Source organism: Podospora pseudocomata (genome assembly GCF_035222375.1).
Source record: "Podospora pseudocomata strain CBS 415.72m chromosome 1 map unlocalized CBS415.72m_1, whole genome shotgun sequence".
Lineage (NCBI taxonomy): Eukaryota > Fungi > Ascomycota > Sordariomycetes > Sordariales > Podosporaceae > Podospora > Podospora pseudocomata.
Window position 1 is genome coordinate 4,889,519 of NW_026946363.1, and position 13,504 is coordinate 4,903,022.

The 13,504-nt window shown below is 53.6% G+C and overlaps 2 protein-coding genes across 2 annotated transcripts; both read right to left on the minus strand.

Moving 5' to 3' along the window:
* Nucleotides 1–1,419: 1,419 nt before the first annotated feature.
* QC762_116990 (uncharacterized protein) lies at nt 1,420–4,239 on the minus strand (the record flags this gene model as incomplete). Its single annotated transcript, XM_062886120.1, has 2 exons — nt 1,420–1,489; nt 1,625–4,239. 2 exons carry the CDS (start codon nt 4,237–4,239, stop codon nt 1,420–1,422), a joined length of 2,685 nt encoding a protein of 894 aa, XP_062749171.1.
* A 6,701-nt stretch (nt 4,240–10,940) lies between these two features.
* On the minus strand, nt 10,941–13,356 carry QC762_117000 (uncharacterized protein; the record flags this gene model as incomplete). Its single annotated transcript, XM_062886121.1, has 4 exons — nt 10,941–11,549; nt 11,685–12,115; nt 12,493–12,790; nt 13,089–13,356. The coding sequence occupies 4 exons, from the start codon at nt 13,354–13,356 to the stop codon at nt 10,948–10,950; spliced, it is 1,599 nt and encodes a 532-aa protein (XP_062749172.1). The 3' UTR covers nt 10,941–10,947.
* Between the last annotated feature and the right edge of the window lie 148 nt (nt 13,357–13,504).

Sequence of the window (13,504 nt, forward strand, 5' to 3'; positions counted from 1 at the left end):
CGCAAACTCACCATCCTCCCAGCGCTCCATTTGGTCGGTGCGGAAGCCCGAGCCCGGAGGCGTTGCCAAAGGCGCAGCGGCTGCATCTAGATAACTTATGTCGAACCCAGGCTTACTGCTGCCCACTTGTCCTTGGTGCCGATTGAAAGAAACGGCATCATTGAATGCCCCAGTGGCTTGATGACGACAAGGAGCAGCCTTGGCAACAACAACAACAACAGCAACAACCACCACCAGCCCAGCCACCACTTGAAGCAATCGTACGTGGAGGTTCGGCATATTCCCCTCCAGTAAAGCTACCTATCTCACGCCTCGATATGGCAACCCGACAAGACCATGAGGTTCTGACAGCGACGGTGATAATCCACAAGAGGGCCGTTGGTACAACGAACAACAAATGCGTGTGTTTTCAAGTCAAAGAAATAATGATACAAAAGAAACACAAATACAGAGAAGCGGCTATGCTGGCGAGAAGCAGATAAACAGTACTTGAGAGAAACTTCTCCTTCATATTCCGGCAAAGCGGTGGCCGCGAGTAAGAGACAGGAACCGAGGAACCGAGGAGGTGAAGGGTGTTTGTTGATCGAGTCTGCGGACATCCCCATGGGGATATCAAAAGAAAAGATGTTATCACGGTCCCAAGAACTTGTGAAGTGAGGTACACCAGCCAAAAGATAAAGCAAGGGATAGGGGGCGCTCCGCTTGGAGCTAGGCCATGGTCTGAAGGCTTGCGGGAGCTTCCCCGGATGCCTGAGTCGAAGATCGGTGATGGCGATTCTGGTTGACGCGAATACTGGGGGCGGTGAGATGTGTTATATGCTACAGGAGAAGTAGTGTAATCTAGACGACGGAAGATTCTCAGATTCGAACCTGAACGAGCCGGGGGTGTTGGTGCGCCAGACTAAAGCAGAATGAGTAGGTATCTGCAAAAGACGATGCAGCGAGAGAAAAGCTCAACGGGTCGTGCTTCGGAGACAAGCAAGTGGGTGTGTCGCTCTTGGCCGAATAAGCCAGTGGCCTATCCTCGGAAACCTTGGGAAGGAGGAGTCTTCAACCCAACTCGACACTTACGCTAAAACCAACGTTAAACCGACTGCTCATGCCTGTATTGTTCAATCCAAGATCGAGGATTTATAAGAGATCACAAGACGATGATGCCTGGCTCACAGACAAGACACAAGTTAACAACCAAAACAGATCTTTATGTTAACCTTTCCAAACAGCGCTTTTGCCTCTTACCAATCCGTTCCAATTCAGTCCATCTATATTAGAGCCAAATCCCAAACCCCGCTCAGCCAAACAAACGTATATTCAAACACATGGAAAGAAATTGTCAGAACTTCATGCCATCATCACACTCATCATCATCATCATCATCATCATCATCATCATCATCATCCTTCATCATCATCACCACTCCTAGTCCCTCCTCTCCCGATAAGACCTCCTCGACTTGCCACCATACTCCTCGTCATCATCTGACTCGTACCTGTGGCTACGATGTCTGTCCCCCCTCTCCCGGCGGTCATCGTCATCCCGGTCCCGTCTGCTGTGCTGACGGTGCCTCCTCTTCTTGTCGTCATCCTCCTCCCTGTCATCGTCTTTTCCCTTCTCAGCTTCATACTCTTTCCGACGACGCTCTATGATTTCAAAATCCTCTGTCAGCAAACTACTCTCACTGTAATTATCATTGTCTGAATCACCATCGAAGGGGTAGTAGGTACCTCTCAGAGTAGCCGTGGCGTCGGCGTACGCCTGAATCTCCTCCTTGCTCAGCACCCTCAGCACAATGACGAAGTCGTCTCTAACTTCGAACCGCTCTTTGCCAATGGTGAGAGCCTCGGGATTGACCATCTTCCTGCTGATCTTGGTCCACCTGGCTCCAGGAGGCACGTTGGCCTTGGTCTTGTCATCCTTGTGAGGCGCAACGCCCTCCCGGACCGGGTTGGGTTCTTCCGGGAACTTGGGCTTGGGCTGCTTGAGAATGCCCTTGATGGGCTTCTTCTCTGGCTCCTTCTCCTTGGGAGGGTCGACGACACGGACAGTTCTGTCGGTCGAGGAAGGGGGTGTGATCTCGCCGCTGCTGCTGCGGCTTCCGACTCTGCTGGAATCTTCCTTGACAACCATGGCCGAGTCGTCCTCGCGGTCACGCTTGTCGACAGGGGAAGGTCTGCGCTCGGGAGAGGGCTCCCTCACGGCGGGAATTTCCGGCTTGAACGAGCTGGCCTTGTCCTTTTCTTCAGTCTCGGCCAGCTTGGCCTTGAGTTCAGCCAAACCAGCTGTGTCGTTGGGGTTGAAGGCCGACGAAGCAGCTCTTGGCCGGCGACGAATTGGTCTGCTCTTGCCGTCCTCTTCCCGGTCTGCCGGGACGGGCACGTTATCGGCATTGGCCTTGGAATCATTCTCCGGCCTCTTGCGGTCGGGCTCAATTTGTGCCGGTGGCTCATTGCGAGCAGTCTTTTCGCGTTCCTTTTCACGCTCCCTCTCGCGATCTCTATCACGCTCTCTATCACGCTCTCTATCACGCTCTCTCTCTCGCTCCCTCTCCCTTTCCCGTTCCCTCTCGCGATCTCTCTCTCGCTCCCTTTCTCTGTCCCTCTCACGATCCCGTTCACGATCTCTGTCACGATCACGGTCCGTCGGATGCTCCACAATCTCAAAGTCCTCATCGCCGAGAAGTGGCTCCTTACGAGAAGGCCTAGAGTAAGCAGACTCAGAGTCACCGTATCTCCGGCGGTCGTCCTCTTCATCTCTGTATCTCCTGGATGGCGAATCGTTCTTTTCATCTTTTCTGCCCTGCAAAGCAGCCCCGATGCCGAGGGACGCAGCGGCAATGCCAATGCCAGCAGCGAGTGGGTCAACCTTGGCCTTTCGGCCATCACGATCACGTTCGTCCTCCGAAGGCGGTGACCTGTTGTGCCTCCTTCTGTCTCGGTCGTAGTCGTCATCGATGGCGTACTCGTGGTCACGATCACGACGCTCCCTCCGCTCTCGATCATCGTGATCGCGACGGATGACTTCCAAATCGTCGTCTGATCTCCTCCTCACCTCGCGATCTCCATAGTCCCGGCGTGGTTCCCGGCGTCGGTCGTCATGGTAGATCCGGTCAGGGGGCCGGCGGGGTTCGTCGAGGGCCGATTCCACGCGGAGGCCAAACCCTCGACTGGCGACATCGTCTTGGAAGTATCCCCGATCACGGTCAAAGTCGTCATAGTAGTCATCATAGTGGCCGGCGCGTGGCGGGCCATTTTCGAGGAGATTTAGTGGGCGAGTGCTGGGAATGCCGTGTGGTTCCGACATGGGGCTGCCAGGCGGGCCTTCGATGGCTAGGCCAGATCGCCTGGCGTCCGGTGCACCAGGCATGCGTACACCGGCACCATCGTAGATGCCACCAGCCGCTGGCATTGTCGGAGCTCGGTTGATCTTGTCGAGACCCCAGGTGGTAGGCGGTGGTCCTTGACGAACCCGCCTCCCTTCATTTTGTTCGTATGGGCGGCCCATGGCCAGGTCAGTGCTGACACTGACGGTAGGGCGGTAGTATCGATCCAGACTCTCGCGTCGTCTGCGCGGTCGGTCATGCTCGAGATCGTAGCGAGCAAGCTCACTTGGCTTAGTATACTCGAAGCCATCGTCCTCGTAGTCGACCGTGTTGGAGCGAGGGGGCCCGGTGTAGACGGGGCGAGTTCGGTATGGATCTCCCCCGCCGCGTGGGAGCCTGTCGGTTTCTGTCCTCTCCTTCAGCCGCCGGTACTCGTCGTCATCCATGGCGGCGCTGAAGGGAGCAGGGCCTCCGGGTGTGCGGCCTCGGTTGGCCGAGACGGCGGGCTGGGTGTAATACTGCCCCTCGTCGCTTGATCGGTAGGGGTCACGAGAGTCACGCGAGGGGCTGTTGGACCTGGGAGCGGCGGGTGGGTGCTTGGTGGTAACAATGATCGGCCGCTTGTTTGCAGAGTCGATGATGCGATCACGAGGGCCGTCCTTGACGCTGGTGCTTCTCGCAACGGGCTCTTTTCTCACGGCGTACGAAGTAGCGCTGACAGGAACGGCAGTAGGACGGTAGTCGTCGGATGGTCTCGTCAAACCCTCATGGAGGGATGCTGTCATGCTATGGATATCGCCGCTGTAGAGAGGATAGCCGGGACTGTGTGTCACGGGCAACGAAGCTCGTGCTGGATTGTAGATGGGAGGGGACCGTCTTCCCACGGCCCCCGAGTATCGGTATCTGGCTGGGTCGGCCATTTTATTGTTGCTAGTAGCTAGAATCCCACCAGCAACGGACGAACAAGAGGCGATTGAGTCAACGAGGGATATCTCAACAAGCGGCCAGAAAGAGCTCTAGCAAAAAAGCGGTGGGATAAGTGAGGGGAAGGTTGAGAAGAAACAGGCAAGGTAGGTCAATGGAGGTGCGGTATAAGGTGTGTGTGGCCGTCTCTCTCTCCCCAGGCTGCCCGTCGGGGGCGCAGCGTAAGCTGGTTGGAAGGAGATGGAGACCTCCGTCGGAGGTGTGCGCAGGCGGGGTTATTGCTCAGAAAGTTCGTGTGTGTGTGTGTGAGTGATGGCGGGGCTCTCTCTCGTTGACGATGTAAGCCTGCCTTGCCCCTCCTACTTATTCAGAAACACCCCGGCCCTGGTCGGCAGCACAACGCAGCTTTGCTTCCACAGATGCTGATGGAAGACTCGAGTTCGATCAAAATGCGGATTTCTGCTGATTGGGTCGCAGGGAGGAGACGGTGAGCAAAAGAGGGCGGACGAGTGGTGTTCCGGCGCCGTGGGGTCGCAGTACAGGCCTTTGAGGAAAGCAGTCCGTGGGGTAATTAATTCGATTCGACTGTTTGACGGGACGAGCTGTGAGCGGTCGGTTGGTGTTTGTGTGCGTGCGTGTGTGGTGTCGTGTGGAGGAATTGATCGAATAAAAGACGCTTCCGTTATATGACCCGGGTCATCTGTGTCTTCTTGCTGTGTGCTTCCAGGGAATGCGACCAAGGTGGGGTGCCGTGTCCGCCTGATGCCCAATCCTCCGTCCTCTCCCTTCGCAGGCCGAGTTGCCTCTCTTGGTCACCTTTGTCTTGCCCCACACCTACCACTATGTACTGGACTGTGTGTACCTTTCTCGATCTTCAGTCTCCCGGCAGGAGACGATAGGACAAGGCTGTGACGGATGTGACAGCCTACACAAGCGACGCAGAACGAGCTGAAGCTGGGCTGCAGGTGTTGTGTATAGTGAGACGATAGTCAATATTCGCAATCAGCCGTGGGACGAGGCAATATGGCAACTTGTCAGTAGCCGGGCACGCAGGGAGGAGATGCCGGCTGCCGTGGACGAGGAACTTCCAGCTTGGGAACAGGTCCCGGTTGGCTTGTAGGCTGTCTCACGCATAGCTAGCCTCTGTTGTTGCAGAGTTGCCCGGTTCCCTTTTGTCTTTGGGACTACGAGGTATACTATACCTTCAAATCTCTCTAGGTGCAGTAGATGGCGCATGCTCCCCTTTTGGACACGGCCTGATGTGATTTCGTCGTGGAAATGTCTCGCCGGCAGGGCACCGACGAGGGTTTCGGAGTGGTTTGCCTGCCCTATGTGTGGACCCGGCCGGGGGTCAGCCCACCAGCGCCAATGAGAGTGGAGATCCGGCTTTGCGGGCTGTTATTCTGGACAGTCAGTGATTGGTCAGGCTATCATCAGGTGGTCATAGCTTTTAAGGTGAAGAGATGACGTCCGTCGTCGACAGCAACGTCTCGTGGTCGATGGACCCTAAGATTGATTGTTTCTTTGCATCACGAGCGCTTGTGATTACATGAGAATTATTCTAGGCTGCTTGTTTTTTTTGCCGCATCTATTTGAATATCACCATGACGCACCTAGGGTCCAGCGATCCTCCGATCGTACGGAGTACACGACACACAAATGCTTCTTAGCATCTTCACCATCCACACCGTTGACCTCACCTTGGAGTCCAAAATCTCGCAAATGGGAATTCTAAACACCTCGTGTGGACAGGATGCCATGAATACACACAGCTGGACTTACGGTAACCACCTCCATTGCCCGCCGATGCTATGAATCCCACAGCCAAGCACACCACTTGCGTTGCAAAAGTGCACGAGTGGCAAACTTTTATACAGCCTCTGGTGACGAGTTATGCAGTAGTACCCAGCTCTGTTTCACAGCAGTCCATTAGCACCAGTTGTTTCTGCACAGCACACAACTCAAGATGCAGGAATTCCGGATTTTCTGCTCCTTCTTTTTATTTTTTGCTAACATTATCGAGCAGATCGTGCCGACCCGACAGCCGACAACCGATAATCGTCAGCGATCGATTAGTCAATCGCTGGCCTCTCTCTCACACCCTCTATTCAGGTACCAAGTGTTGGACTTTTGTTCCCGAACGAGACATGGCACGCATGGTCGTCTTCAAGCACCATCAAGCATCAAAGTCAAGGTAACATCTGAAGATGTTGCTCTCCCCCACCAGAACAGCCAGTAATTCCACACCAAAGTTGGCCGGGGGGGCATTGGGCATCTACGACACACGCATGCGGTCCCATTTCCATTTCAACCCAACCCAATTAGTTAATCATGATGAGTCCCGTGATGCTCTCAACTGGCTCCTCCGTTCCATCCCGTCCCGTCCCTCAGGGGCCTCTAACGATGCTCTCAAGCAAGAAAGTATCGCTTGCTCTGGTCCGATTGGCATAATGGTACGCGATTGCAGCGCGGGAGGGAGCGCTCTCTCCACTCACACGTGGAAGGGTGATGGTGCTCTTGACTAATGTCAGTGATTCTCCCAACGTTCCAGCAATTCAGAGCTCTCAGACCGCGGGAAGCGGGGAGATGGGACGACGGGAGTGAGGAGGGGTGGAGGGGGCCCAAGTTGGTGGTGAACGCGAAGGGAGCATTCACTCCCCTTGCCCATACCCCTTTCTTTCCACACACCCGTCCGCTATTGCATACATTGAAGCGCGGTATACCCGCCTGGGCAACGGCATGTCGTTCTTGGCAAGTCGTCTGGCAGTTGAGTGGGGGGGTTGCCCGGCACGGGATGTTTATACCAAGAGTCTCTTGCTGAGTCTGTGTGGGCCTACCTTATGTACAAATCGTACGCAATTCTAGTTCTGGGTGTGGTTACCAGGAAAATGCCAAAGCCTCATCTAGATAAGCTGTTGTCACTGTTTTGGTTTGATGGCTAGTGTCACACACGCAGCTTCGAACAACAAGCACAAACCTGGAACTAGGATTATCATCTGAGAACTATTGTTCGGCCATGCAAGGCAAGACGCAATAGATATCTTGTCATTAATGATACGAACTTGGAAAGGTTTAATAACTCAGATCTGTCAGCCTTGTGGTAGATGGCAATGGAAATATGACAGCCGCACTCTTCACCGTGTTCTCATCTCGTGGTACAGCGTCCCGATCTGATATTCAGGCACCGTTCCCCCTACTCCCTTGCCTCGTCTGCATCATGCCCGAGTGGCGAACTTCAGACTGCCCAAGGTCAAAAAGCAAAAAGTCAACATGCCTAATGCGTGGAAGAGCATATGCAGTCATCTTGTCCCAGCCACAGAGAGATGGAATACAGCATGCAGAGGCAGTGTTTGGCAAAGTTACAGAACCACACAGCATCCGCACACATATTTACAACCAACTGGGCAAGATTCAGGCAAGGGCATACTCACCGCCGGCACATGGAGTTGTAAAAACTCCTCACGACCGGTCAAGCCTGGTGCTTGGCCGAGGTTTCATCTCTTGGATTTTGGCTGTCTGATATTGGACAGACTTCTGGTAACGCATGCCAACGCAACCGCGAGGAGGGGGTAGCCGTCAGTATTCTTGGAAGCCGTTCACCTGGAAGTTGATCAGGAGATGTGCCCAACTGAGGTTATCCTATCCCCTCACTTTCCGAACACGACATCGATCTTGCCGATACGGGGGCTTGCTCTACCCCATGCCTCCCTACTGAGAGTACCAAGACAGGAGCCGATGGCAGATCTCGGTCCGCGGCAAGCGATGACCGAAGAAGGACTGCATACTTGTACCCAAATAGGCCAACAACCGAAGGACGATCTAGTGCCAAGCTCAGGAGGGCAACCCACGGCCAACTTGTCTCTAGAAGGCAGGTAGCCACCGCCATCGCAAAGTCATGCCAGTTTCATCACAGAAAGGGAAAATAGTTACCGTAGGTCGTCGAGTAACTGGTTTCACAACTTAACAGACAGGCATTGTGTCAACTCATGTCCGAGATCAGATCCGATATACCTCGGATGGCCCGTTGAACCATCGGCACTCCATCATAACAACAAACCCTCTTGGAGGACCCCCGCATGAATAGAGGAGGTAGGCTTTGGCAGTGTGGTATCCCACCAGCCCAACAAACACGGCGCGTCATCAAAGAGTGCGTCTGACAACCGAGCATCATCATCATACCAGGACCACCAAACCAACGCGATCGACAACAACAGAGTATTGTACCGATCACTGCCGGAATATAGGTAGTCTACGCACCAAATCGCTGTTACAGGCAAGATACCACACAAGCAAAACTCACCGCCAAAAAAAATTTGACCCCCAACACCCGTCTATCTCCGATCAGACCATGCAGTCAGAGCCCAAACAGCCCAGGCAGCGCCATCTCCCTCCTCGCCTCCATCTTCCAGAATCACACACGGCTGTGTCCGGGTAGTAGATACACAACCTCCCGGATCAAAACGTCCTGATCTCCATCTCAAACCACGGCGTCACACAACCGCGGCGGTATATGCCTCAACCACCTGAGTAAGATAGGTAAGTAGGTATACCTGACCCTGCCTTAAACCTCACCTCACATAAGGTACACACCAAAACATGGCAAACTCGAACAACATCCCCTTTTTCCCCTCCAGAACTTGCCCAATCTAGTGCTGTGTTTGTGCTCCTGTTTAGCACACGCATAGCCCCTCGGACGGTGTGACGAAAACACTGTCACCGAACACCTTTCCTCGGTTAGCTTGGTATACCTGCGCAAGAGTTTGTTTACGTTGCCTTGCCACAACTCAACGGCCGGATGGCCCTCGGCCGAGAGGGTGGGTTGGTGGTGGTTATGTCGGCATGGGTGCTACTTGAGTGGGAGATAAGTCGGTCTATCTTTATTAACGGGATATGTCTGTATTAATTGTTGAGTTGGTTTTGCTGCGGTTCTTCCGGCATAAAGGTGTTTTTTTAAATCGAATGGGGGGCAAGGTCGGATGAATTGAAGATTGGATGACACGAAACGCCAGTTTTGGGTATCTAGCTTGTAGTAAATCACGATCGGATGAAAAGATAGATAGAAAAAGCAGGCAATCTGTTGATTCCCGAAGAAACAGGATCAGTGGGAAGAGGGCAAATTCAAAAAAAAAAAAAAAAAAAAAAATAACAGCCCAGTAAGTTGAAGTTGCTCGATGAGGTTGCTCCCTGTGTACCTCCTACTCTTGAGATTCTGAGATCAGATGGAAGATACCATAGAAGACAGACCTCAGTCGCTCCAGGATTTCAAGTTGTTCACAACACCAACAGCAACTCGGGCAAGAGCACAGAGCAAAATACGTCTGTCTACCAAGAGGCATTTCTGCAACTTTTACTAAAGAGTCCCACCACATTCCAGTCACAACCACCACGAGCCATCCAAGCTCACTAGTCCACTTACAACTGATCAACGCGAGGCAAAACTATTATTCGAAGCCAAACCTCATCAACCGCGATTCAAAGTTTCCTGTGGTCATGAATCGGCTTTGCACAATAAGCATCAGAAACATTCCATCATTCGGCGCATCGCTGGATGAGGACTTTTCTCGCTAGCAAACCAACCTCAGATATACCTCCAGAAAAACACGCCGAAACCAGCCGTATTTACCTGCCCCAAATGAAATGAACATAAAAAGCTTTGCTCGAGTTAGTTTTTGAAAATAAAGAATTTTTTTTTAAAAAAAACCCCCCCAAAAAAAAACCAACTGGTCCGATCCAAAGCAAGCAATGTGTGTGTGGACTTGTCATGTCGCCAAGTCATGTGACATCCAATACGTGGAAAATACTCAGTACATACCACAGCCCGGATTGATGTTTTGACACAACATACCAAAGAGAACAGAAAAGATAAAATGTGAAATTCTTGCAATTTTCAGCAGCATTATCATCAACCCTGCAAGAAATCAAAAAGTTCATGATGGTGATGAACATGAGTGGGTCGAGCGATGAGCTCAAGATCACCGAGTCGGACACTGCCATGCCAGTCAGGTTGAACGCGCAATAATGACTAAAAAAAAGGGGTCAAGGAATGTGTAAATTATTGATTCGAGAATGGACACCGTTATTAAGACCATTGATCCGCGCCCTCGGCGGGCGACATGACTCGTCAAACCTCAACAAATCGAGAGTCGGTCACGATCACAACAAACAACAGCCAACAATCGCAACAAAACACCATGGTTACAGGATCACGACAGCAGAATTGGAGAGGGCAGATCACACCGGGTGATAATGACTTGGTCACGATAATAACGTGACAATGCTGTCATTCTTAGCACGGCTTCACCCCAAGTCAACACATTATCAAAAGCAATAAACACCAAAGCAAGTAAGATCAACCCGTGGCAAGTCAATCCCATTCCCATCACAATCACAAGCAGCATCGGTCAAGAAAAAGAGTCTCTCCATCATCATCATCCATTACAGATTCATATACACGGCTAGTACTAGAAAGAACATTGAGACATGTTTTTTCCCTCCTGAAGCCAGCACTATCATAATAATCCGAATCCCTTTGCCCATCCACATATATCCTAGCAAATATTCCTACCAAAAAATAGATTACCCAATGAAGCCTCTCGGCAAACAAGACATTAACCAAGAAACGACATTAGATAAACCATTTTTTATCGCGACAATCTAAGCCAAAAGTAATTCCAAAACAGGTTTTCAGAGGTGGTGAAACCCCCTTAGAGGCGGGAGCCATGGACGACCTTCATGTCAACAGCCATCTCGCGGCCGTGGTCAGTGACGACGAGGACGCGGACGGAGCCACGGCCAGACTCGAAAGCCTTCTGGAGGCGGTTCCAGAGCGAAGACTGGTCAATGACGGGGAGGTTCTGCTTGACATCACCGGTCTCGGTCATGGCGACGATGGCGCCATCCTGCATGTCAAGGACGCGGTACTGCTTGAAGACGGGGCCGAGCATGGTCTGGACAACGACGCTGGGGGCGGGGTTGGAGACGAAGCTGGACTCCTCATGGAGCTGCTTGGTGAAGAGGTCAACACCGAGGTAGCGGTGCTGGCCGGTGGCAGCAGAGGTGCTGATGCGGATGACCTGGCAGGGGCGGCCCTGGAGGATCAGGATGTCACCGAGGCGGATGTGGTGGCAGGGGATGGTGACGGTGTTGGGAGCCTTCTCAACGGCAGGGGCGGCAGCGGGGCCGCGGCGGACGGAAGAGACCTCAGCCTCGACGTGGCCTTCATGATGGTGGTGGAGCTTGTCAGCCAACTTGTGCAACTTGTTGTGGAGCTTGTTGTGAACCTCCTGGCGGAAGGAGTGGTAGCGGTCTGTGTGTTGGTGGGGCCACAGTGAGTACTCGCTCACATGTCGACACTCTCGTGTGCATGGGGAGAGATGGCATCAAGGGGCACCACCAAGACAAGACGCTAGAACAAGGGCGAAAGGGGCGGGGAGATACTCACTGTCCTCATCGTAGTAACCCATGTTGTTGGTGGTGGTGGTGGAAACGGTGGAAGGCGTGTAGGGCTTGTCGTCCAAGAGCTTTACCTCCTTCTTAGGGGCGGTAATGCGAGGGGGGCGGGGGAAGTCGACGGTGGTGTCGGTGACTTGGAAATGAGATTCCTTCTTGGCGGGACGGGTGATAGCAGCCTCGACAGTGAACTTGTCACCGATGGAAGTGCTGGACTTGAAGACCGGGCGACGGGTGGGAAGGTCGACGGTGGTGTCGTAGCTGGGGGAGGCTACAACGGTGGGTTCCTTGCGGTAGTTGGCTTGGGTGCGGGCGCGGAATTCACTCTCAGCAAGGTCGACGACGGAGCTGTGAGGACGGTGGCGGTGGTCGAGTTCGATGCGAGACTCGAGGTAGTTGGAGGCGGGAGGGGGTGGTTGAGGTCTGAAGAAGGCAAAGGAAAGATGTGGTCAGCAAAAGGAAAGAGCAGAGAATGTGTCTTCCTTGAGCCAGATATTGTTGTGGGAGAAGGCCTCGCGTCGCTTGGTCAACCCCCGACCCCCTGGCCCCGAAGACCTTGGCGGTGCCCTAGGGTCGATAGCTCGGCCAGGGGGGGTGGGCTGAAGAGCGGAGCAAAACAAGACAAACGAGGAAAATGGCTGCTCTGAGGCTCCAGCGGGGAATCCACACCCAAGAGATCCGAGCCGGGACAGGAGGCTGGGGATCAGCCATTGGGGCGGGCCAGGCCAAAGGGGCGGTAAAGAAAAACAAATTGACGGTGACGGTGATGCCGGCGACAGAAAGAGAAGTCAAAAACATACCTGCGGATCTCCTCGTGGAAATGGTACTCTTCCTTCTTGATGACGGGGACGGGGACGGGACGGCGGTGCTCTTCCTCCTTGCGGGTGATGCGGACCTCCTCTTTGAAGCGGTTCTCCTCGACGACCTTGGGGGGCGGGGGGGCAGGGAGAGCGGCTTGGGCGGTGAAAGAAGAGTCTTGACCTATCCGTCCAGCTGGGGGAACTTGGATCTTGATCTCCTCGTGGGTTTTGGTCTGGGTAGCGGTCTCGGACTCCCTGTAGGCAGACGGGAAGACGCTGAAAGGGACCGGGACGCGGGCTTCAAAGTCCAGGTTGCCGGTTTACTGGGCGCAAGAAACAATCTTCTTGACGTACGACAAGAAGATATCTCTTGCTAACTTCCTAGAAAAGAAGTCGAAAGAAAGGAGATGAGAAGGCGGTCTGTGAATCGACCCGTCTTCTGTGCTCTGGTTTCTGTTCGAGTCCTTTGAAAGGGAGGGCGGGGAATGGATGGAGATGGTGGTGATGGCTTGAGCTGACTCTGAGTGGAGGATGAGGAAGGAAAGAAGATCAAGACCAGGAGGGCACAGCTGCTCGAGCGAGCGCGGTTCAAATACGCATGGGGCGGAGCGCTTCCGGGCTCTGAACGTCGACCTTGGCCGGTTGGCAGGGGACCGTCGACGACGAGAAGGATGTGTGACCACAGGGGGTGGTTCCAACCAGCTCTGGAAGCCCTCTGTTTACCTTTTGTGGAGAAGAGGCCTGCGAGTTGTTTATCCTGCACCAATGGGGGATAGCGGACCCTCTTTTCGGAGGAGCCATGGCCCCACGAGCATGTCTCTGATTGCTCGGCCGTGACCGGGAGCTGGGGACGCGTCCAGCCATTTCGAGCTAGGAGCTGTCTCGTTGGGAGCTGAAAGCATAGAGCTCGATCGCGGTTGACCCCTGGAGATGAGACGTCAGAAAGAAAAAAGGCGCGCTTCTCCAGCCTCTCCAAATCCGGGGGTAGCAGAGAGCGCTTGCTGGGTGATGG